This window comes from Oryza sativa, chromosome 11, assembly GCF_034140825.1.
Source record: "Oryza sativa Japonica Group chromosome 11, ASM3414082v1".
NCBI lineage: Eukaryota > Viridiplantae > Streptophyta > Magnoliopsida > Poales > Poaceae > Oryza > Oryza sativa.
Genome location: NC_089045.1, coordinates 17806160 through 17832755, shown reverse-complemented (window position 1 = coordinate 17832755; position 26596 = coordinate 17806160). Strand labels below are relative to the sequence as shown.

The window sequence follows — 26596 nt, the reverse complement described above, 5'->3', positions numbered from 1 at the left end:
CGTCCGTGTTGAGTCTTCCTTTAGTTTAGAGCCTTTCAGAGCCGCCGGTTCCGTTCGCCGGTTTTGGTTGATCATTTGGGTGATCCCGTGTCACGTAGAATTGACTCGTTGAGTCGGTATCTCGTGAGGTTCGCTTGCAAGATTAATCTTAGCCGTTCAAAATTGATATAAATCCGTTCTCTCTTTTCAATGACATATTATTCCTTTTTAATATATGTACCAAATATGATCTAATCTTTTTCCGAAGGTTGCTTTAATCTTTTATCTTAGTTATAAGTCATTTGTAAATTATTTAATTAATTTGGATTAGTCTTTTCTTTAATAGGTTTAATTGGAATTTAATCTTGTAAAATTTGTAATTAATTCATATGAAATCGGAATGAGGCCGTTCAAGTCTCTAAATTTATCTAAAATCATGATCTACATGTTTGTTCACTTTATATGTACTATTTATTTGGAGTTTCTTAGTCTTTTCCTTGTTTTGCGTGTTAGCTTGTCGTTTCCGTCGTTTCGAAGGTTCGTGAGTGCGTCGGAAGTATTCAAGAAGATTAATTGAAGACCCTTTATTGCAAGGCAAGTCACACAGATCCCAAACACAATTCCTTTGAGCATGTTGATCCTATATTTAAATTCTCTATTTATTTCAACTGTGCATTTATTTTCGAATGTCACCGGGTGGTGTGAACTTATTCCTTTGTTATGGCCAATTTGCATTGATTACCCTATTTCTTGATTACCTCGGGTTATAATTTGACTAGTTGGATTTATATATTGGTTCAACTAGATGTATTAGATATAATTGCTTAGCCATGCTTAGAAACATTAGCACACAATTGGGATAACTAATGTTTCACTACTACTTAATGATGGACATGATAATGGTAGCTCACGATGGCTAATCGTGATTGGTTAATTAATTAATATGCCAATTAAAACTTGATAAAGGTGGGTTGTGAGCACATGGTTTTGATGGTCGTGCTCATGACAATTAAGGACCGGTTCACGAGTTTCGGTTGTGAAACATTAACCGTGCCAACCACAAGCCAGCATGGGCAACGGCTTTACCTTTTGTATAGCATGGTTCATTGCGGAGCATCAGACTGAGAAGTGGCGGAGATAAGCCCACGGGGGTCGCTGGGGAGTCCATGCCTTGTTTATAAGGGGGTGATTATGATCCAGGAACAGTGCGCTGTGGTGGATTGTGTTGTGCGAGGGGTACTGTCACAGCTCCTTTCTGAGGTACCGTGGTGGTATTGAGGCACATGGTGACATGTTGTGGGGCTGTGTCTTGTGGGTACAGTGGTACACCTCTGGCCAGAGTAAAACTATTCGAATAGCCGTGCCCGCGGTTATGGGCGGGTCTAACAATGTCTTTCGTGATTAGTCTCACACTTCTCACCATAATAAATGATGCTATAACTGGTAATAATTTGATTAGCTCCTGGTTTGGAATGGTACATTCCTGGTTTGGAGATAGATCTGTACAGTCGGGTATGGTTGTTCAGGATGGTTGGGCCTGTGCAGCATGGATGTGCTGTTCAGTGATTGATTAATATTGATGATTAATTACTCTACTGTTTTACTACTCTTAAATGTTTGCTAAATGCTGCTTTCGCAAATGAGCCCTATATTATGCCATCCTTTGGTATCCTTGTGCACTTGCATATTTGCTGTGTGGCTTGCTGAGTATGTCATATGCTCACCTTGCAATAATCAATCAAACCTCAGTTGAAGACAAGTTGCGAAGGAGAAGACGTTTGGCTTATACCCCAGTTGAGCTGCCTGTGGGAGTGGAGCCGGAGCTTCGCTAGACCGTTATTCCGCTGCTGTTTTCTTTTCTGTTGTAAGTATGTAACGTTATTATTATGATGAATCTGTATATTAAATTGTCAGTTTGTGTACCTCGGCTGATTCCTGGACGAGGATTTTATGCACAAATTAGTTCGGAAATTACTAGTGAATTTCCGGGCGTGACACTTCCCGAGCAAGGAAACTCGAGACCCGACGAAAACAGACTCGGGCTCGGACTCTGACGGTCTAACCAGCCACATACCTGCGGTCAGACCAGCCCTACTAGCCGGTCATACCGCCCACATACTTGTGGTCTGACCGGCCCTGCGAAGGAAACCCGGCAATTTTCCCCTATTTCGTCCACAAGTGCCAAATTTGGGTGTAAACACATGCCCCCCTGTGTTTTTTATGAACATCGTGAATCTAAAAGCATAGAACATGTCGTCTTAGGGCGATAATCCAATTACCGGCCACGGGACTTCCTATGTATCTTGCCAAACGCTAGGGAAGTATTTCTTCAAGTATTTCCCATGGATTGCTCTCTGAAAACACTGTCTTCAAACTCTCATCAATGATGTCTTCAAGAATACCCCCCATCAAGGTCTTGTAATCTTTAACCAACAAGTCGTCTTGCTTGAAATACCGAAGAAAGCCAAGATTTACCTCAACTGGCAAAACGGCCTTTCGTCCATAAACAAACTCAAAAGGAGTGACTTTGGTAGCACCATGTTTAGGTATCCTATGAGCCTATAATGCTTTTGAAAGCACTTCATGCCACTTCTTTTGACGTTCTTCAATCTTCTCTTTGACTAATTTTAACAATGTTTTATTACTCGACTCGGCTTATCTATTAGCCTGAGCGTAGTAAGGAGAAGAACTCAACAACTAAATATCATAAGATTCGGCAAAACTTCTCATTTCCTTGGACATAAAAGAAGCTCCTTTATCCGTAGTCAACGTTTGAGGAATACCGAATCTATGAACAATATGCTTCAAAATAAAGTCAATTACCTCCGTGTAAGTAATATTCTTCAATGGCACGGTTTCGGCCCACTTAGTGAAGTAATTCGATGCAACTAGCTCGAACCAATGCCCTGTTGATGACAAAGGATAAATTTGACCAATGAAATCCAAAGCTCAACCTCGGAACGGCTATGGTTTGATGATAGGATTCAATACAGTGGTAGGCGCCAATTGAACATTGCCGATCCGTTGACAGACTTCACATCCTTTATATTACTTGAAACAATCATCAATCACTTTCGACCAATAGAATCCTGCTCTCCTATGCAACCAATCCATCTTACGGGCCGATTGATGAGTTCCACAAATTCCTTCATGTACTCCTCCTATAGCAATCTTAGATTGATCATTATATAAGCACTTCAAAAGTACTCCATCTACATTTCGGCGATATAACTCTCCATCAAGCAAAGTGCATTTGAATGCTCGCCGCCGAATTTTTGATCAACCCTAAGACTAGGATCTTTCAAATACTTTATCAAAGGGATTCTGCAATCTACCTATGACTCATGGGAACAAATGTCCGAATTCACAATTAATTCGGCCTTTGAATCAATTGTAACGTGCCTCCCAGCCTCCTATTTGGAACCGGTCGGACCGGCCATGCAATGCCGGTCAGACCGCCCTGTCTGCATGGTCAGACCGGCCATGCAGAGCTGGTCAGACCGCAGGCTACCACCGGTCAGACCGGCCATGCAATGCCAGTCAGACCGCCCGTGGTCTATTACTTTGCCAATTTTGCCCAAAGATTTAAAAATCAAGCATCGGCTTTTCTAGTATCAAAAATACTCATTTCTTTATATTATAGCCAGATGCTTGGTGTATCAAATTATTGGACCAAAATTTCTTCTTCCTAGACATGAAAAATTATAACATCCAACTAATATGTCTAGATGAATACTAATTCAAGTGGCTTTTGAAACAATAATCATCAAGGCATCAAAAACGTTTAGCCACTTGAAGTATGATCAATAATGAATCACCAAAGTCATATGTATCACATGCATAGATTCCAATAAACTACAAATGGAAGTAATCGGCTTGAGCATATATGCAAAATATTAACAATGCCAATGTTCCTAAAGAAAACAACTCTAGAGCAAATCATCACATTGACCATTGACATTAGCCGAATTACTAAGCAAACTTTCATGGTGCAATAAATATGAAATATAATTATTATATGGTTATCCATAAAAACACATATGATTTGGCTTTAAATAAATATCAAAGACTCATGTGCCAAATCATACTTTAAACAAATTATATGCCAATTTACCAATTCCACTACTTAGAACTGGCATCTGCAACATGTATGTATAATATCAATTTGATAAGCAAAAACACACATGTGCTAGATAGCAAGCAATGTTCTAACAAGGCATAGGCATATAATATGATGATGAATACAATAAACCCATACCTTGCCTTGGCATCCAACAAACGGCTGCTCAAAGATGTGATGTTGTATCCATCGCCCGTTCATCTCTCTTGATTTCTTTATGAGCATATTAATGTCCTGCCCCCCGAGCAAAATCGGCTTTCTTGATTGCATGATTTCGAAGGCAAGATGAATACCGCACTAACACCCATAACATCATGTGAAGGAGACTTATCTCTAACGACAGATTATCCTTCTCCCATCAAATTGAATCCATCACTACTATGGAAAATCACCGGTCTCTTAACTTTTACCTCTTTGGGTCTCCACATTTGCTTAGGTGTTGTTCGAGGCTCTAAGTTGTTACATGTTTTATCCTTTACATCTCCGACCTCCTTTTTTGAACTATGGCTCGAAGATGTTGTAGCCTCCTCTTTTGAAAACGAGATAAGCCAGAAGGTATCCACTTCGGCTGTGGTTGTTTTCCAGGAGCTAAATGATGATTCTTGATATTTTTAGTCGAAGTGAGAGCTCCTGTGTTGCTCTCAATTTTTCCACTCTTCTCCGATGCCCCCCGGTCAGATCGGCCTCTGGGCCCGGTCAGACCGGCTACAAGCCGTTGGTCAGACCAGCCAGGAGAGTCGGCCAGACCGGCCGTAGTATGGTGGTTAGACCGGCCAACAGTCTACGTCAGACCGCCATCGTTGACAATCACGGCATCGGCTTCAGTCTTCTTCGCTTGTATAGTTTCCACTGCATCTCCAGTAGGTTTTTGAACATCTTGAACATCTTGAGACTCCTTCTTAATAATAATGACCTCCGGAGCTTTGGCTTCTTTCCTCACCCACACTTTCTTCACTTTTTTCACCTTTGATCCACCGGACCGATTCTTTTGTGAGAAACGGTCTTGTCTTGAATTAGATGAATGACTTGGTACTGACCTAGGTGATTCCTTACACTGTTGATAATATGGCATAGGTATCCACGACATGTAATACATAAAAGGATAACCGTATAGTGACATTGGATATGGATACCATGGCATCACAACCGGAGGTTTGTATGGAGTTGGTATAGTTGATGGCTCCGATTGCTTTGGTGTTTGACCAAATCTCTTCCCACGAGATGATCTTGGTCTTTTTGAATCACTAGTTTGATTATCAAATCGTTGACCTGCTAATCCTTTCTTGAATTTAGTCATAAGCATCTCAAAAGTGAGCTTCGGCTTTTTAGTCTTTATGGAACTAGATGACTCATCCTTTGTAACCTTACGATCTTTGGCCTTTGCATTATTGATCCTAATTGTCTCGGGCCGAGGATCCCCAAAAATAACATTTTTCCCTTTTGTGGATTCGGCTTGACTAGGCCGAATCAACACTTTTTTGTTGTCAGAATCAATAGGAGCAACAAGGAGAGGATTACTAACAATTCCGGTCTTAACAATAGGTGTAACCGAAATAGTATCATAGGTGACCGATGAATTATCAATCGGTCTTTGCTCCATCAAGCTTACATCTTTAAAATAATCATGAAACTCATACTCCATTTGTGACCATGTAGAAATTGAACTAGGAGCAAGTAAACTATACCATGTAGATGCAAAGTTTGACAAAGAAATAGGAAACAATTTTAACTTAAGTAAATCATCACTACTGGCCGATATGCTCCATTGTTGTTCTAGCATCCTCACCAGTGAATTTCGTGAAGCTGGGCACCTTAAATCCTTGTGGGTATGGGACCGAATCTATATGTTCAGGATACGGCCTTTGATATGTATGCATAGCTACTTTGGATTCTATTTCACTACTATCCCGCAAGACATTGTCATCATCTTTTCCAACATCCACATAACCGATTTGTGACTCGATCTTAGATGACAATGCTATTTCACTTTCACTTGTGATACAATCCGAACCGTCATTTAGTTTGGCTATACTCTCAATGGTGTCATTGTCTAAACTAGTAACACAATGCGAACCAACACTTAGTTCGGCTATACTCGTTACGGCATCATTGCACAAATTATTAACACAATCCGAACCATCGCTTGGTTCGGCTATACATGATATTGCACTATCACCTAAACTAGCATTTAAGCAATTGTCATCCACTCGGCTTTCCTGAGCCAGAGCTTCATGCAACACATGATCAACATCAAGAAATATCTGGCTATTCAATTTCTCTTTAATAGAATCAAGCAATCCATCATATGCAATGTCAGCCAAATCATTTTCAGTTATTTTCAAACTAAAACAACGGCTTTTAATATCTCTAAACCTCTCAATATAATCAGCAACAGATTCATTGTATTTGTGCCTAACCGATATAAAATCAGACAACTTAAGCTCAGTTTTACTAGTGCAAAAATAATCATGAAATTTTTGTTCTAATTGAGCCCAAGTATAAATAGAATTTGCCGGTAGAGAAGTAAACCATGTAAAAGCTGTACCAGACAAAGATATAGAAAATAAGCGCAATTTATATCTATCCACATTACTAGCCTCACCATATTGCGCTAAGAGTTGACCTACATGCTCCCATGTGGTACTACTATCCTCACCACTAAACTTGGTAAATTCAGGAATTCTATAACCACAAGGATATGGGATATTGTTATAACAATCAGGATACAACTTTTGGTAAACCTTAGCAAGATTCCTTACTTCAGTCCCAAATTTATCCCTAATAATGATACTACTCAACTCCTCCATATTCTCAGGCCTATGCTGATTTGGTGATGGGTTTGGTGGCCTAAGAGGTTATTGTTGCAGCACAATATGATTATATTGGCCATATCTAGAATCGGGAAGATATCCTCTAGTAGGATCAACATTAGGGATATGTGGAGTAGCATGACTAACAGTATTAATAGGTGATGAATAATAATTAAAATCAGTACTGCTAGTTGTGGTATGAAAACCTGGAAAAATTTCCAGGGAACCGGTCTGACCGGCTATAGATGGCCCGGTCTGACCGGCCCATGGCCCGGTCTGACCGGTGGTCAGTGGTGCGGTCAGACCGGCCACATGTGGTCCGATCTGGCCAGAATAGGGCATGGTCTGACCGGCTATGATGGGCACGGCTGACCGGTATAATACATGGTCTGACCGGCCATAGTAGGCACGGTCTGACCGGCATAGGGTGCGGTTAGACCGGTGTCACGACCAGTCATACCGTTAGCTAGGTTTTGCATATAGCCGATTCCTATGTAATCGGCCGTATAAACACCCATTGTCCCCCCATAGCATGCATATTGTATAGAAGCAAAACAAGAAATAGCATATCCATCTACACAACGATTATTATCCTTTTGAATAGCAAAGGACAGGTTGGGCGAATCGGAGGTTACCTTTGGTGAAACTACAACTTGAGGTAGCGGGATGTTTCCTTTCACGATGCCTTGCTCGGTCTAATGTATTGTGTAGTAATATTGTTGAACACGTTCTGGCTCGTTATACTTGATGAAGAAATTCTTTGATTAATTTCGGTCATATAGCTCATAGCCGAAATATTTGACCGAATAGATTAATACACGGTCTTAATTTCCGTCGGTATGCTACTTGTGTATCTAGCAAAAATTTACAAAAACTGAAACTTCACAGTGATAACCGATACAAATTGAATCGGCCTGATTTTTTTTTCTTGTAACACGTATGCACAGTAGTTTAAATCGGCTTTTCTTCAAAGCCTTACTTTTCTTTCACTCGGCAGTCGTGTGCGCTAGTGATGCTGCTTCCTGCCGATTAGATCGGTCCCTAATCCGGTAAGACTGGCTCAGCTAAGTCGGTTAGACCGGCACAGTAAGCGATCAGACCGGCGGTAAGAGAACAATGTAGCCGATTGAACCAATCAACTGAGTGATCAATGTATTTGCTCGGTGACGGTAAATTGATAGATTGATTTCGGTCGTTTGGCTGAAACTCTCGATCTGATGAAACGATAGATGATTAAATTAAACGAAATTCGGCCGTGGTATGGCTGATTAGTTCGTTCCCCAGCGGAGTCGCCAAAAATCGTGTTGATAACTTTTTGTGACAAGTCAACAAGCACGATCGCAGTACCTAAACGCCTTGCGGTGATATGGAGTCGCCAACCACCTCGACCTAGCCAAAAAGCCAAATCAAGATGGGTTTTATAGAAAAAATGCTAAACTGGCAAACAGAACCGATTTAGAGATCAAAATCAGCCTCTAGGCCGATTTAGATCGATATGAGGATAACTACCCGTCTCGTGGGCAAAACGGAAGGTTTTCAAGATAAAACCTACAAAGAGATGTCGCACTCTCGCAGCGGCGGCGGACGATTTACGGCGCAAATCAACAAAGATGGACTAAAACTAGGGTAGAGTAGAAAACATAGCTGAAAAGTAAAGATAAAAGAAAAAAACGATTTGATTGATTGTATGTTCAGGGTATTACAATTGAACCAGCCTTGTCCCTTAAATAGAGGTTGTTCTTGCCCTCTACAGGCCCTCCTCGACGTCCAACTCGGGCTAGAAACTAACGGAAACACGAAACATGCCTTCCCGAGCAGGGAAACCCGAGACCCAACGAAAAGAGACTCAGGTCAGACTCTGACGGTCTGACCGGCCACATACCTGCGGTCAGACCGGCCCTACTAGCCAGTTAGACTGCCCACATACATGTGGTCTGACCGGCCCTGTGAAGGAAACCCGACACTTTCCAAACTTTGGCAATTTTCCCTTATTTCGTCCGTAGGTGCCAAATTTGGGTGTAAACACTTACCACAAGCGGGAGTGGGTAATTGCTTGACTTGTAGTATAGCTGGACCCTTTCCTAGACACTGCTGGCAAGGGTGGGCGTGATGGAGTTGAGTCGGCCAGGGTGTCCAGTTGTCCAGCTGCCGGATTCACCACGGCGCACGAGGAGGGGCTGCCCACTGCCTGTTGAGGGGTAGGGGCAAAACCTTAGCGTGGTGTGGATGGTTAGGGGCGGGTTATGCGAAGGGTCTTATCACGATTTCCCCCTTTGTAGTGCCATGGTGGTGCTTCAGGGCATGGCGACATGTGTGGAATCGTGCCTTGTGGGTACAATTGTACACCTCTGGCCAGAGTAAAACTATTCGAATAGCCGTGCCCGCGGTTATGGGCGATCAACCAGATTCACTGTGATTAGTCTCACCCCTAGTTTAGCTTGATGGAACGGGTTAGTTCAGGTGGTGGTTCGGGCCTGTCTCAACGTGGTGTAGCGTTGAGCAGCAATTGGTTAATATTGATTAATTACTACAACTGTTTTATTGCTTTCATCTACTGTTTTTAAATGCTTGTTTTATGCAAATGAACCCTTAGCCTCCTTTGGTTATATTCTGCATCATACCTCCTCTTCCTGTATGACTTGCTGAGTACAGTGGGTAGTACTCAGTCTTGCTCTCTCTTCCCCACACCAGAGCTAAAGTTCTTTCCAGTTGGAGCTGTCTCAGAGAGGATGTTTTTTCGCTGCGGTCAAGGATTGCTTGTGGAGTGGAGTCACCCCACTGCAGAAGTCAAGCTTTCAAGTCTAGCTCGTTTTATCTTTTCCGCTGCATTTGTAATCTTTTATATTTTTGTAAGACGTGGATCTGCATGTCAACAATTGTCGTTTGTGTACCCTAGCTGATCCTGGACAGGGGTTTAATGCACATTCAGCTTAGGAATTCTGGTTCGTGAATTTCTGGGCGTATCATTTATCCACTCGATCTCCTCTTTCTGTTTTTCTGAAAATCAACGTGTAAACTCTGGATAAAAACGACACTAGAACATCGCAGTCATCATCTTCAACTGTTAAACGGAGATTAAATATAGTGAATTAAAGCCAAATCGAAAGTGAAAATCATGGAGAAAATGATGAGGGAGGAGTGGGGAATCAATTTTGACAATCAATTGGAGGAGGAAACACACGATCGATATGGTGGCGGCGTGGCACTAGGTTCAACCCGGGAAGCGTGCGGTGAACAGATCGGATTAAAAAACCATCGAAAAAAACCGGACAAAAAAACCAAAAGGCATAGCGCGTGCGCACAAAAAAACTCTTTCGCGTGCAAAAAAATATCAGGAAAAAATACCAGTGCCCAAAAAAAAGCCAAACGGACCAAAAATATACAGGAAGCTTTACGCACTTTTTTATTAGATACTAGAAAAAATGCCCATGCATTGCAATGGGTAAAAATATTTTTTATCGTTGTACAGTTTTTAATCCTAGCCCAGCCCTTGCCTCCCTCTACTTGGCATGTATCTCTTTAACCCAGCCCACAAGTGGAGATGTAGGACTAGCTCACATAGTTAATTACCGTCTTCAACCTCCGAAAGATGGCTCTACCCGTTCAGTGCCAGAATGGATCCTTCCCATCAAATTTAGTCGAATCTTTCTCGATCTTCAAAATTAGTTGAGGGTTTTTGATACACTCGATCTCCTTTTTCCTTTTTATCAAAATTAGAGCGAATCCGCAAAACTCAAGATAAAAACCGTGAATTAAATCTGAGTTGAAAGGGAAAATCATGAGGGAAAACGATAAGAGAATACTGGGGAATCGATTTTTATAATTAATTGGAGGAGGAAACACATGGGGATGTAAAAAAAAGGTGGGAAAACCCGAAAGGTAAAAGAAAAGGAAGGAGAAAAAAAACGAAAAACATCGAAAAAACCCAAGCCCAAAAAAGAAGCGGACGGAGAAAAGGAAAAACAAAGAAAAAAAAAGGCCGATGAAAAAAAAGAAAAAACGGTGAAAAAAGAAAAAACGGATGAAAGGAAAACCAGAAACCTTACTTTTTTTTATTAGGTATATATAGATATAGATATATAATTGAGCAAAGTTCACGTGCACCTAGAATCTCAACCATATAGATGTGTGCCAAGATATTTGCTAACCAAATGTACCTTGCCTCCATGGAATGAACGATTATTATAGAGGAACAACAACGACGAGGTACGTACAATGCACCTGTAGCACTGACAAGGGACATGTATTTATTTTGATTGATCTCCTACCTGATATCTCCTCCTCTCCTACCTGCTCGTCATGAGATAGACACACGCAGTAAGAGTCAACATCATAATTTAAAATTTTATTCGTATATTTGGGTAAGTGAACATTTCGAGTTAGTTAATCCAATCGATTTTACACGTCAAGTGCTATTAGTGTTAAGTGGGGTGAATTATATTATTTTGTTAGTTACAAGATCAAAAAGATTTTTTACAAGTGATGCCAAGTGATATATCATTTTCTGGATATTACTTTGCAATACATACATATAACATATGCATGTGTGTGTACACACAGATATATATGCATGTGTGTGTACACACAGATATATACACATATACATATACATATGTCTGCATAGGATATATTCCTATGTATGTATGTATGTGGATACATCACATATGTGTCAAGCTCTTAGACAGTGATGTGTGTGTCGAGTGCTAGAGACTGGGCACTTGTTATTTGTCCATATATATGTACTATCACGCTCATTTCTCCATGGTATCTTGTCAGTATGTATTTTGGCATTTACGGTATGATAATGATCGGGAGAGCAAAGGAAGATGAGATGAAATCGGGTATAAATTGGAGGAATTTAGCACTATCGCTTCTCGCCTAGAACTTGCATCCCTGAACTGTTCTACAATATAGATCTCATGGATGAGATGGCTGCACGAACATGGTTGTGGTTGCTACTGTCCCCTCTCATCCTCCTACTGCTGCACTATGCTCTGGCCCTGCTAACTGCACGCCGAGCGAGGAAGAACCCCTTGCCACCTTCACCTCCAGCCTTGCCATTCATCGGGCACCTCCACCTCATCGGCGCCCTCCCTCACGTCTCCCTCTGCTGCCTCGCCACGAAGCATGCGCCCGACCTCATGTTCCTCCGACTTGGCACGTCGTTGCCGGTGCTCGTCGCTTCCTCGCCCTGTGCCGCCGAGGCCATCCTGCGCACGCATGACGACGTGTTCGCGTCGCGGCCACGCACCGTTCTAGCGGATATCATCTTCTACGGCTCGCGCGACATTGGCTTCGCACCGTATGGCGAGGATTGGCGGCAGGCAAGGAAGCTTGTGAACACGCACCTGCTGAGTGTCAACAAGGTGCAGTCGCTATGGCTTGCCCGTGAGGAGGAGGTAACAAGTGTTACTTCATGCCTTCATATTAATAACTGTCCAAGTTGTAAAGATTGGGACCTTGTTTCTCCGAACCAACATATTTTGTAACTTGTTTTCATATTTCAAGGATGATCGATTACATCATTTAATGAAATAATAAGATATAGATCCTCCGTTTCAGGTTATAAGTTCGTTCTGGCCAAGTTTGTACGAGTAGAAAAAAAATAGTAACATTTTCAACCGAAGATAAATTTATTATGAAAATATATTCAATTATTGATTTGATGAAACTAATTTAGTATATATGTGTTTATAAATTTAGTCAAACTTGAAACAATTGGACGTTGACCAAAGTCAAAACGACTTAGTAAGACAACTATCTTTGCTCCCAAAGTCTATTGATTGGAGAAAAGAAAAAAATGTTTTTGATGCTGGTGCTTCAAAATTATGACAGTGTAATTTGATCACCCTGACTACACGAATCTCAAAATCCTGATGCGTTTATCTAGTATTGGTCTGATCTTCAAATATTTCATTACCTTTCCTTTGGTACTCTCGAGGACTTCTAACTATTTTCATGCTAGATTTTCTACTATATATATTAATAGATTTTCTACTATTACTTTCATAATATGTTATTTTATTATTTCTTTGGTTTAACTATTACCTGAAAAGATCGTGATAAGTTGTAAATTCCAGAGTCAAATAGTGGATGGAATTATCTTCCTGGGCATTCAAGTACCACAAAATTTAACCCACTTTTCTTAATACCACTACCACGATTTTCATGCCGACTATGTTTATTTAGACAAAATGGCACATCCAGTTGAGCTACTTCGTACTTCACCAGTGGAACTTTTATGCTTGCCATCTTCACACCTCCTTCCTACTCCTAATCCTGAAATATTGTAATAGAAGAAGGTGAAACCCATCTCATAAGAACAAATTGAGAGTACAAGAAACCATCTCCATACTTGTAGCCTCCAAGTTCTACTTGCGCATGATAAGATCAATCTGGGATGACAATAACAGACCTTAGGAAATGGGAGGGTATTGCATTTGAAGTTAGGGTATTTTGGATACTTCATTATCTGTATTGGGTTGAGAATTCAACAAACTCTAAAAAGAGTGACGGTAGTGATATTCTTGAAAGAAGAAAATGACGTGTGTTTTGACTTTACATGAATGGGAAAGTTCGTGTGGTATTTTTCTGAATTTGACGTGCCACCTATGCTATGAACCGAATTTTCCTTCTTCTTTACTACGGCACCCAATTATTACCATTTGGAATCATTAAATTGGTCATGAAAACCTTTTTTTTTTGTCAAGCTGACTTATGGAACAAGAATAGTTAAGTTATTCTGTAAGTTGATGTTCTGAACTTAATTTTGTGTTGGTTATGCAATACTTGCACCAACGTATATACAATTTAAAACCATAAAATGTGATAGGTGAAAATTGTGATGGAGAAGATAAGCAAAGCGGCATTCGCACGTGAAGCAGTGGATATAGGCCAGATTCTTTGCTCATTCACAAACGATCTCGCATGCCGTGTTGTGTCAAGGAAGTTAGTCGGGGATGACAGGCAGAAAAAGCTCCTCCAAGAGTTGGTTAATAAGACAATAAAGCTGCTTTCTATCTTCAACGTGGAGGAGTACTTTTCAATTTTAGCTCGGATTGGCGTGATTGGGAAGGTGATGTGCGCAAGAGCTGAGAGGTTGAAAAAGAAGTGGGACATGCTGCTGAAAAAGCTGATCGCCGACCATGAGAGCAAGTGCGATTCATACTTAGTATGTGGCCGTAACAAAGATGACTTTGTGGACATTTTACTGTCTGTTAGGAAGGAGTATGGTCTCACCGAAGAACATGTCAAAGCTATTCTTGAGGTAATTAATTACTCCGAGTGTACTCTAAAAATTATTTATTATGCATAGTATAGCATGAATAAACCATTCTTGGCTATGCACAATTGCACAAGACATTTATGAGTTGTTCCAATCATCATATTAGACAGCTCCATTTGCAATTGTCGGGATATTCAATAGTCATATTTTAATTAGAAAAATGGGCATGCCTTATTTTGCAATTTGCATAAGCCAAGCATCAATTTCAGAAAGTATTTCAGGAAATACAATCAAAGACTGTTTTGTAGATCCATTTTTACTTACAGACTCAAACTGATTTACCCAAATCTAGTCGAACAATCTATTCACACAAAATGTTAAAACCTGCATATTACAAAGTAAAATGTGTCAATGTTCACTCTCTGCATTGAAACCTATAATCTAATTGTGCATAAAAGTGTCAATTGGATAAATATATTGTAATTTAACAGGGTCATCTTAAGTTTGATCTTCACCAAATTATAAACCAACAGGACGTCTTTATTGCGGGAACACAGTCGTCTGCTCGGGTGATCGAATTCACCTTTGCTGAGCTCATGCGGAAGCCACACATGCTCAAGAAGGTGCAGGATGAGGTGAGGGCTTGCATTCCCAATGGACAAGCAATTGTTAGTGAAGTTCAAGTTAACAACATGACTTACCTGAGAGCAGTTGTGAAGGAGGTACTAAGGCTGCACCCTGTGGCACCACTCCTTGCGACACACGTCTCCATGGCTGACTGCAACATCAATGGGTATATGATCCCTTCAGGGATGCGTGTCTTGGTCAACGCCTGGGCCATTGGTAGGGACGAACGCTTCTGGTATGATCCAGAGAAGTTCATGCCAGAAAGGTTTGTTGAAAGTGTGAATGGTTCTGCCACTGCGTCAGTCAACTTTTGGGTGAATAACTATCAATACTTGCCATTTGGTTCTGGAAGGAGAATGTGCCTCGGGATGAACTTTGCCATGGCAGTTATCGAGATCACACTAGCGAACCTTCTCTGGAAATTTGATTGGGCGCTGCCTGCACATGCAATGGAGGTTGATATGTCAGAAGAGTTTGGGTTGTCGGTGCGTCTGAAAGAAAAGCTATTGTTGGTTCCAAAGCAACATGTGTAGCTGCTAGCAAGTACTCGAAGGAATTGAATTGTCCAACTTTAATGTGAGAAAGTCTACCATGACCTATGGGGGTCTACACTAATGTTAACCTCTGGACAAAGTCATTATACACCGTTTCTCTATGCTTCAACCCTTGGAGGATCCAATTCTTATCACAAAATATGTGTGTAACAAGTAATAATTTTTGCATGGTTGTCGATGCTTAATCTGTTTGTTTGTTTACTTTGTGTATGCAGTGGTGTATGATCAGTTTGGTTAACTGCCTAGCCATTTGTAATAATTAATGTTTCAGCTAATACCTTCATATATTTTAGAATATTGATTGGTGACATAATAAACTTGATATACTAGTCACCAACCTGAGTGTTGCACGGGCTATTGTCGTCAGTAGTTTACTTATACGAAGATTTAAGTTCTAATAATACATATCGTTGAACAACTTGGTCAAATAGTTTTTCTTATAATCTTTTTAATGGATGGTATGATTAATGAAAAAATAATTGATCAAAATTAATATTGAAATATTATATCACTTATCACTGTTCTAAATATGTAACATCCTCAAAAAACAAATATTGCATCATGCTGTTATTTTGTTCCTATTGAGTAAGTACTTTAATTAAGAAAAGTACAAAGTTAAATTTTAGAAATTCCTTGATTTTTAATTAAAAAACTTTTGGTAGTAACTTTGGATATTACTTGAGTTGAATTTTTGGATTTTGAACCTTTTTCATATTTCCATCAAATTATAGAAAATTCTGTATTAATCTAATCCCAATTTTCAAACGATCGATGACCTTTCTTCAATTTAAATCATATTCAAATTTATCCCATCTCAAATATGGTCCAAGAATCCCACATTCTATCTCTAGCATTAACCCCAAATCCTTTATATTCCATGTCCTCATAATTATTCTATAAACGCTTCTCTATTTTGTAGCGATCGAATCCCTTTACTATAGCACAAGAAACCTTTTGTAATATTCTTTAGATTGCTTTCGTGCATAGAAAATGTTTTGAACTTTAAATCCTTCCCATCTATCAAATATTCTGTACGCTCCAATGCTAGGGCTCAATTTTAATTCTTCCTAAATTTCACTCAAATTTCAGATTTCCATCTCCAAATTGAAATTTCATTTAAAATTCGTATAATCTTACTTTACTTCATGAAATGTCCATAAAATTCTTGTAACATCTAAGCCTACTCCTACATTGAGATATCTACATGCAATTGCTATTTTTTACGAGCATAGAATAATCTACAAGTGTACATATACAATTGTAGCTTCGGGCACCGGCTTAGCCCTAGTTTGCCAATGAGACTCCGCCCTATAACAGTGTGATGCACCCAAACGTAGAGGATTACAAATAACTAATAGAGCTGTCACCACCTGCCGCGCCTACCTTTTTTTTAGAACACTCCAGCTAGCTCCACTGCAATTTTCAGTGGAGTTAAAATTATTTGGTTAGACTCTCTAACTTCAGAAGTGATGGAGCTAGAGTTGTATCAAACATACCCTTAATCTATACCTTAATCTATAGTTTGTTTTGCTAGTTATTTATTCATGACTTTTATTTTTTATCCTACAAATTTTTTTTGAGACCCGTTATCCTACACATATACATGAGCCAGAACGTTAGCTTTTTTTTAAAAAAAAACTTAAGATAAACCCAGGAGATAGTGGGCTTGCTGTGCGTGATAACGTAAGTGGGGAGGCCGTTTAGGCCCAGGGCCTAAGCGGAAGCGTACATGCACGGTGCCGGATAGATCGAGGAAAGGGAGGAGCGCAGGTGAGTCGGATAAGTGCGTGCAACGATGTGTGTTGTTTCCTTTTTTTCTTTACACGTGTCACCTAATAATTGTGCCATTTAGTCCAATCAACTGATGGTATTACCGCCAGCTTGAGATACGTAGATATCGCACTAAAAACTACAAAGTACATAGTAGACTTTATGTATATAAATTTATACATTGATAACTTTTGACTTATAATTTTGTGTATAGAAATATTTTGTATAAAATATATTTAAATTCAAATCAAAATTTAAATCAGGTATATAAAATTTTAGCGTACAGACTTTTGGTGTTAATAAATTTTAATAGTACAAACTCTGTGTATAAATGCTAGCTAGTAGTACTAACTTTAGATGTGTAAACTTACTTTAAAAAAGAAAAACACATGATGATAAAGAAAAAGCTGTGCCTAAAACGGAAGAGGGAAATGGTGCCTAAATTGAATTCAATACTGAAAATGGAAGCGGTGCCTAAAGAGGGCCCAGGAAATATTGAATTTAATCTCCTCCCTCTCCTCTATTCTTCTGTTTTTATTATATTAATAGATCAATTTTCCCCGATGCAAATAATATTTTCTTCGGCTTAATGCCTTACCTGTGACAAGTTGCATCTAATGATTTCCTGGTGCATCCTAATCATTTCATCAGAATTCGTTGCTATTCAAAAAGCTAATGCTCTATTTGCTTTCAAGCTAACAATTAATAAAAGACAAGTGTTGTGGAAAATGTAAGCTTCCAAACTTTTCAACATCAACTAGACATCGATCGGAGATACGATAGAATTCCTAAAATCAAAAGCCTTTTGCTAATCACATGCGTGCAACTCTATCGGTCTTCTTCATCCTCTGTGCACTGCATAGGCCCCCTCTCCGTGCTCAGTGTGTATGCATGGCTATGTAGTAAAGCTATATTCGTTAACTTTAAATAATATCTTAATTATGGGATTTATAATCTGACTTTACCATTGTATTTAATTTAATTTAATCTTTATAACAAGATCTCACATAAGTATATTCCGAATAAAAATATTTTTTTCTAACTGAAACATTTTTACATTATATATAAATCATCGATGTGTAATTTTTGAAACATAATAACATACATTCTGAAACATTCTAACAACACCACGTGCAACATTTGCAAACAATGTAACGAACCATCAAAATACACTTATGGAAACATTCAAACAACACATGTGCAATATTAAAAGGTCCATTGCGACAAAAAAAAAACTAAACATGTGCAACTTAGTTAAACTCTTGTTGAAATGATCCCTTCTCACATGTGAAACATTGAGTTTCAATGGCCGAGACATACATATTTTCTTCATCGAAAAATAATGAAGCGAGATCTTGTTGTAAATATTTAATTGTAGATTGGATAAATAGTTTAATACTCATCCGTCCTAGAATATAGTAACCTAGGACCGGATGGAACGTATCCTAGTACCACGAATCTGGACAGCAGTACTAGGATACGTCTCATCCGGTCCTAGGTTACTATATTCTGTGACGGAGGGAGTAGATAATATATCTTAAAGATTGTCCCTTAATTTGCACATGCATATTCTTGCATGTAAGTTGCATTACATGCATTCTGCTCACAGACAATGTAAATGGGGGAGAGAGACATTAGCATGTTTGTAGGAAGAAGAGAATCGTCATCTTAGAGCATACCCCAGAGATTGTGTATAATATCTCACCAAAAATTTGTCTTTCCTAAACTGAAAGTAGGAAAGTGAAAAAATTCATATCTGATGAGGACACAACTAGATTGGATATAACCATGACTACCTTATGTATTAATCAACCAAAGGTGTATATGTTTTACATTAGATTTAATTGTTATATATTTGAACAAACGTTGCTACACAATGAGTTTTGTATGTTTTCGTTTGTAGATGTACTTGCTTGGGCGAAAAAAAGAGACAGAGTGTAAGGAATGCATGGATGATTGAAGAAGTTGATAGGGGACCAAACCAAGACTTCTTTCATATCACCACGTCACTTTTGGTCCATAGAAGACAAGAGATCAAGTTTTACACGTTTTGGATTCGGATTCGGGCCTCCTGACAGCATCAACTTCAAACGGACCTAGTCGTTGATCTAGAAGGAATTTCAGGGCCCATGAGTACTTGTTGGAAAGCATATGGAGTCTACTTTTAGATGGTTTTGGTCCCGCATAAAAACTCCTACCGAGCTGCCAAGAATCTGCAAAACAAGCCACGTGTCTCATCTAGTCCGAATCCTATTTGGGTGTTGGCCTTGTAATTGTGTCGTGGGCTTAGCTGTCACGCCCTGAAGATCCCCTCGCTTAATTTTGACAAAATAAATCATCCGAAGAAATTGTTTGATTTAACCTAGAGTTGGATCCTAATTAATAAATGCAAAGAATAATCGGAAATGGCATGTGGAATTTTTCTTGGGTTCTTCATGTCAAAATATGCTAACAGGATTTTTAGTGGAATTTTCAGAGCCTTGGAAGTAATTTTAACTAATTAAAAGCTACAAAGTGCAATATTTAATCCCTAGAAATTCCCTTTTTTTCCTTTTCCTTTCTTTTCCCCCTTTTTTCCCCCTCTTGGGCTGCTGGCCCATTTCTTCCCGCGCCAGCCCGCTCCTCCCTCCCCCTCCCCGAAGTCCATCTGGCCTCCCCCTCTCCTCCCAGGCGCCGACAGGTGCGGCCCACCTGTCGGGTTCGCCCCTAACCTCTAGCCGGAGGGGCGGCCTCCCCCCTCACCCGCCGCCGAAGCCGCCGCGCCCACTCTGCGCCGCTTCCACACCCACGTTGCCCACTCCCTTGCATGCCCGGCCTTCCCCGCGCCCACGAGACGGCCGGGATTCGAATTGAATCCCGCCTCGCTCTCCTCCTCCACATCCCCACTAACTCCGGCCAAATCGAGCCACTCCCGGCCGTTCCCGACCTCCCCGTGTCACACCCTGAAGTTCTTTTCCCAAGCCTAAATTGAATTTATTAATGACCCCAAGAAAATACTGGTGTAAAAGCAAGAGCGAAACCCTAATAAATTAATGCAAATAATAATCGGAATTGGCATGTGAAAATTTTCTTGAGTTCTACATGTCGAAATGTGCTAACAAGATTTTTAGTGGAATTTTCAGAGCTCCAGAAATAACTTTAACCATTTAAAAAGGAGCACAAGCAGTATTTAATTCCCTGGAAATTATTTTCCCTTTTTCTTTTTCCCTTTTTCCCCTCCTTTTTTCCTAATAGGCCGCCAGCCCATTTCCTCCTCCCTCCCGCGCCTTGCTGGGCCGGCCGAAGGCCACGGCCCAGCTAAGCCCGCACCCCTCCTCTCTCTCTCGAGGCGCCGATAGGTGGGGCCCACCTGTCGGGCCCGTCCCCAACCTCCAGCCAGAGGAGGAGGCCGGCCTCCCCAACCGCCGCTCCCGCCTCTCCCTCGCCTTCCAGGCCACGCCGCCCACGTCGCCGCCTTCCCCGCGATCCCCGCGCCCACTCCCTCTCTTTCCCGCCCGCGCTCGCGCTCGAGACGGCCGGGATTTGAATTTCGAATCCCGCCTCTCTCTCCTCCCCACTTCTCCCCACTCCACCGGTGAAATCACGGCCATCCCGGCCACGATCGACCCCGTCTCCTCCTCTCTCTTTTTCGTTTTGCAACCACCCGCTCCCGTGCCCTCCACCGTCCTAGCGCCGTCGCCCTCCTCTCCGCCGCCGCCGCCACCGCTCCGGCCGCCGCTAGCCACCGCTAGCTGCCGTGCCGAGCCGTGCCGTCGACGCCGTCGCGTTCGCCGTCGTGCGGGCCGTCCCGTCCACCCCTCTCCGTCGGAATCCGCCGCCGGAACCCACTCCGCATCGTGCGCCGGTGAGCACCGCCATGGCCGCCGCCTTCGGCTGGCGTCCTTGTCCTCTTCCATCTTCCTCTCTCTCTCTCTAACCTCTCTCATCTTGTTCGCTAGGTGATTCCGGAGACTGTCTGTCGTTCGAAATCGCCGCTCGCCCGGTCCTCGCCGCCGTTCGCCGTCGCCCCTCCGTGCCGGCCGAACCCTCGGTGAGCACCTCCCGTCGTCCTTCCCCTCCTCTCCTAGCGCCGCCACCCCTTGCCGCTCGAGGTCACGCCGCCACAGCTCGCCGTGCGCCGCCGCTCGCCATCGGTCGCCGCCGTTTGCTACCGCCGCCCCGTGGTAGCGCCGCCGTGCGCCATGGCCGCCGGGCCGGCTTGAGCCGCCCGTGCGCGCCGGCCACGCGCTCCAGTCGCCGTCCAATCTACCCTCGGGTAGATTAGGGCCGTCGGTTCGGCTGCCCGCGTGGCTGCCACGTGGCCGCCACGTCAGCGCCACGTGGTGCGCCGCTTCTTCCCCAGTCCATGGACCCGGTCCGTGGACCCAGTCCACCGTGGACCGCCACCCGAGTCACTGCCATGTGGGGCCCGCATGTCGGCGCCGCCCCCTCTCTCTCTCCTCGGGATCTTAATTATTGCGCAATAAATCAATTAAGGATTTTAATTATTGCACAATACATCAAATCAGGTCAGTCTAGGTCAGTTAATTATTGAGGAATCCTTTGGTTATATCCTGCATCATACCCCCTATTCCGGTATGACTTGCTGAGTAAGGTGGTTGTACTTAGTCTTGCTCTATCTTCCCCCAAAACCCCAGAGTTTGAGTGCGTGTCAGATGGTGGCTTCTCCGAGGAGTAGGCTTTGTCCGTGCTGTCGAGGATGCCTGTGGAGTGGTGTTCCCGCTGCAGTCCAAGTCAAGGCTTAGCTCCGTTTATCCTTTACTTTTCCGCTGTATTTATGTAAGACTTTTATAATGTTTGTAAGACGTGGATCTGTATGTCAACTTTATGTTTATGTACCCCGGCCGGTCCTGAACGGGGGTTTTGATGCACATTCTGCTTGGAATTCTATTCAGGAATTTCTGGGCTTGACAAGTTGGTATCAGAGCCGACCTTGACCGTAGGACAAGCCAAATGGAAAACCTAAGAGCCCTCTGAATCCTTTTCATTGCATATGTTCTTTGCAATTGGATTTGTTCTGGGAAAATTGGGATTTGTTCCTGCGGTTCAAGTTAAAAATCTTGGTCGCTCGTTTAAGTGAGATTTGTCAAATCAGGTCAGTCTAGGGTTTTAGTAAAATTATTTAAGATTTATTTGACAGTCAGTCGGGATTTGAGGGGAGGAATCCTTTGGTTATATCCTGCATCATACCCCCTATTCCGGTATGACTTGCTGAGTACGGTGGTTGTACTTAGTCTTGCTCTATTTTCCCCCAAAACCCTAGAGTTTGAGTGCGTGTCAGATGGTGGCTTCTCCAAGGAGTAGGCTTTGTCCGTGCCATCGAGGATGCCCGTGGAGTGGCGTTCCCGCTGCAGTCCAAGTCAAGGCTTAGCTCCGTTTATCCTTTACTTTTCCGCTGCATTTATGTAAGACTTTTATAATGTTTGTAAGACCTGGATCTGTATGTCAAATTTGTCGTTTGTGTACCCCGGCCGGTCCTGGACGGGGGTTTTAATGCACATTCTGCTTGGAATTCTATTCGGGAATTTCTATTTGAGATTTATTCGTTAGTCAGTCGAGATTTGCCCCTATATAAACCATCCCCACATCATCCTCCTCCTTTTTCCTTTTTCCGCCGGCCTCTCCCGAGCTCTCCACCGCTCCCGCACCGTGCACCCATCTGCCGCCACCATCTCCACTCCTCCGGCCGCCGCTCGCCACCACAAGAGCCGCCACCGAGCCGCACCGCCGCCGCCGTTGGCTTCATCGTCACGAGAGCTACCTCGGCCGCCGCCTCCCGTCATCGAAATCCCACCGGAGTTCATCCTTCCTCGCACGCCGGTGAGGACCCCATTTTCCCCACCTTCGGCCGGCATTGCCGCTCGCTATGGACCTTCTCTTTCCCTCTAACTCCTCTCGGGTATTTCACTAGGCCCTCCCGAAGCCCGTTCGCCGCTCACCACCGTCTGCCAGTCGCTCGCCGACCCCGTTCATCGTCGGTGAGGACCTCCCCTCCCTTCATTTCTCTCCCTGCCGTGCCGCCGCCCCGCCATGGCCGGCCGGCCGGCTTGAAGCCGAGCCGAGCCCGGCCGGCGCTTCTCCCCTCCCCTTGAGCCGCTGCCAGTGGAGCCCACCTGCCAGGCGCCCCCTCCCTCTCTTGAGCCGCTGACATGCGGGGCCCGCCTGTCAGCGCCACCCCCTGGATAATGTCATCAGGGACCTTTATTGCGCAATAAATAGTTAAGGACTTTTCTTTTTATAGTAATAAACACAGATAATCTTCTAAAAATCATAACTAATTCATCCGAGCTCCGTTTAAGTCTATTCAAGTCTCAATTCAAGTCTCAGTAAATTCATAAAAATGCATAGAATCCATTAAAAATGGTTTTGTTTCCTATTTCAGTAGTCTTATAGCATGTTTTGCTTGTGTGCTTTGTTTGTCGCATAGATTTCGACCGTTTCGTCGATCCGCGATTCTTCGAAGACGTTGTTGTGGTTCCATCAGCGCGAGAGCAAGGCATGTCATGCATTACTATTGATCATATTGTACCCAATTTACAAATGTCCTCTATTTCTTCTAAACGTTTCATTCTTTTACAGTATCATGGGGATGGGTCCTATTACTCAGCTATATGTTGTTACCCTTATGCCATTGATAACTTGGTATTAAATTGATTGGATGTTGGTTTAGGAAATGCTTAGCCATGCTTAGGTCAACTAGTACACAGAGGGGGAATCACCTTAATGCTTAGAGTTTGATTATTGGCATAGCTTTGGATTAGTGCCACTGCAATAGTGTTAGTTAATTAAAATACACTACATGGTGGGTTGTGGGTGCATGTTTTTCCCAGTCGTGCCCATGGTGATTTAGGACCTATTCGCGGGATGCCCTAGAAGAATTTATCATACTTACCACAAGCCAGCGTGGGTAACGGCTGGACTTGTAGTGTAACTTTCCTCTAGCTAACGTACCCATGCTAGGGTGAGCGTGATGGAGTTGGGTCGGCCGGGGTGTTCGGTTGATCGGCTTTCGGATTCACCGTGGCACGAGAGGGGACTGCCCGCTGCCTTGCGAGGAGTGGGGGTAAAACCTGAGGTGTGGTGCGATTGGTTAGAGGGGGTTATGCGAAGGGTCCTGTCACGGCCTCTTTCCGGTATGTCGTGGTGGCATGTCGACGCACGGGAATGTGTTGTGGGGCTGTGTCTTGTGGGTACAATTGTACACCTCTGATCAGAGTAAAACTATTCGAGTAGCTATGCCCGCGGTTATGGGCGATCGACCAGATTCACGTGATTAGTCTCACCCCTAGTTTAGCTTAATGAATTGGTGTAGTTCAGGTGGTTGGTTGGGCCTGTTGCAATGTGGTGTAGTGTTGGACAGTGATTTGTTAATATTGATTAATTACTACAACTGTTTTTACTGTTTTCAACTACTGCTTTTAAATGCTAGCTTTATGCCAATGAACCTTTAGCCTCCTTTGGATATATCTTGCGTCATACCTCCTCTTCCGATATGACTTGCTGAGTACAGTGGGTAGTACTCAGTCTTGCTCTCTCTTCCCCACACTAGAGTTGAAGTTCTTCTCAGTTGGAGATGTCTCGAAGAAGTTGGTTTCGTCGTTGCCGTCAAGGATGCCTGTGGAATGGAGTCGCCTCGCTAGAGGAGTCAAGTCTTCAGGCTTAGCTCGCTTTTACCTTTTCCGCTGTATTTGTAATCTTTTATATTTTTATAAGACGTGGATCTGTATGTCAACAATTGTCGTTTGTGTACCCTGGCTGGTCCTGGACAGGGGTTTAATGCACATTCAGCTTTGAAATTCTGGTTCATGAATTTCTGGATGTGACAAGTTGGTATCATAGCTGACCTTGACCATAGGACAAGCCAACTGGAAACCCTAAGAGCCCTCTGAACCCCTTTTCATCTGCATATGCCTTTTGCACTTGGATTTGTTTCGGGAAAAATTGGATTTTTTGTTTCCTTGTCTTGTGGGAAAATCTTGGTCGCTTATTTAATTGGATTTCTCGACTAGGGGCAATCTAGGGATTTAGTAAAAGTTTGTTTGGAATTCATTTGATAGTCAGTCGGGAATTTGTTGGGTGATATGCACTAAGTCGTGTCTAGGTTCGATGGGGCAATTTTATGCGTATCATTATAGCTATGCATCTATTTAATGTATTAATTTATTCTTTAGTCTGTTGCATTAGTATCTTTGTTTGGGCTCATGAAAAATGTTCTATGCGTGAAAAGTCACCATGCTTGGCTAGTTAGTTGAGTCATTTGTTGCTTTGCTTAATTTGGATTTGAGCATGCATTGGTTCCTATCCCTTGTCTACTTTAGATGTCATACCGATTGTCACGCCCTGAAATTTAGCACAAATTTCCATACTATTTTGTGTATTAAATCCCTGTTCAGGACGAGCCAGGGTACACAAAATGACAAGTAATAAACAGATCCAAACATAAATAAAGCGTAAAATACTTACAGAAGAGACACTTAGTCCTCACACTGAAACGAAAGCAGCAGCAGCGAAAAAAGTCGATCCTAGCGGGGCTTCAGCTCCATTCCACAGGCAAAACTCAACTGGGGTATTAGCCTTGGTCTTATAACTTCGTCTTCAACTCAGAAGCTTTACAGTTCTGAAAAGGAGGAACAATAGCAAGGCTGTGTACAACCACCGTACTCAGCGAGCCACACCAAAGATGCAGACGTGCAAGGGGATTCAAGAATGGCTTGTGGCTAATTGCATAAAGGCGATTGTAAAACATTTACTGCGCAAAATAGTAAAACAGTTGGTTAATTAAGGTAACATTAAATCTCCACTGATCAACGCTACACCACGTTGAACAGGCCCAACCAACCTACCTGAACCACAGTGCATTGAGACGATTTATTAGGGGTGAGACTAATTACGGTGATTCTGGTCGATCGCCCATAACCGCGGGCACGGCTATTCAAATAGTTTTACTTTGGCCAGAGGTGCACAACTGTACCCACAAGACACAATCCACCGGCATGTCACCGTGCCAGGCCAGACACGTCACCATGTCGAGTGATTGTGACAAGACCCTTCATATAACCCCCTCTGACTAAACACACCACACCTCAGGTTTCACCCCCGCCCCCAGCAGGCAGCAGGCAGTCCCCTCTCGTGCCTAGGCGAATCGGAAAGCCGCATAGGCCGTCGCAAGGCCCATCCGAACTCCATCACGCTCACCCTTGCCTGGATGCATCAGCCAGAGGAAAGCTACACTTCAAGTCAGGTAGTTACCCATTCCCGCTTGTGGCAAGCGATGTATGTCTTCCAGTGCATCCCGTGAACCGGTCCTTAATTGCCATGGGTGCGACTAGCAAAACCATGCACCCATAGCCCACCAATCAGTAACATTTTAGTTGGATAATTACGACCAATGAAACACGGTCAGATGTCTCGAGCACGCAGCTCGTTATGATACTAAAAGGTCTAAAACTGCAATTATCAAATCAACTGAGCTAGTGGTAATTAAGCATGGCTAAGCATATAATTCTAGCTA

General features: G+C 42.6%; 1 protein-coding gene across 2 annotated transcripts; it reads left to right on the top strand.

Moving 5' to 3' along the window:
* The first annotated feature begins 11747 nt into the window (after positions 1–11747).
* LOC4350483 (indole-2-monooxygenase) lies at positions 11748–15652 on the top strand. 2 transcript variants are annotated; one of them, XM_015762372.3, is made up of 3 exons: positions 11748–12308; positions 13742–14176; positions 14668–15652. In XM_015762372.3, the coding sequence occupies exons 1-3, from the start codon at positions 11829–11831 to the stop codon at positions 15292–15294; spliced, it is 1542 nt and encodes a 513-aa protein (XP_015617858.1). In that variant the 5' UTR covers positions 11748–11828; the 3' UTR covers positions 15295–15652. The 2 variants fall into 2 exon arrangements, with proteins under 2 accessions (XP_015617858.1, XP_015617857.1); XM_015762371.3 differs by having other exon boundaries at positions 11763–12308; positions 14626–15652.
* Positions 15653–26596: the final 10944 nt, after the last annotated feature.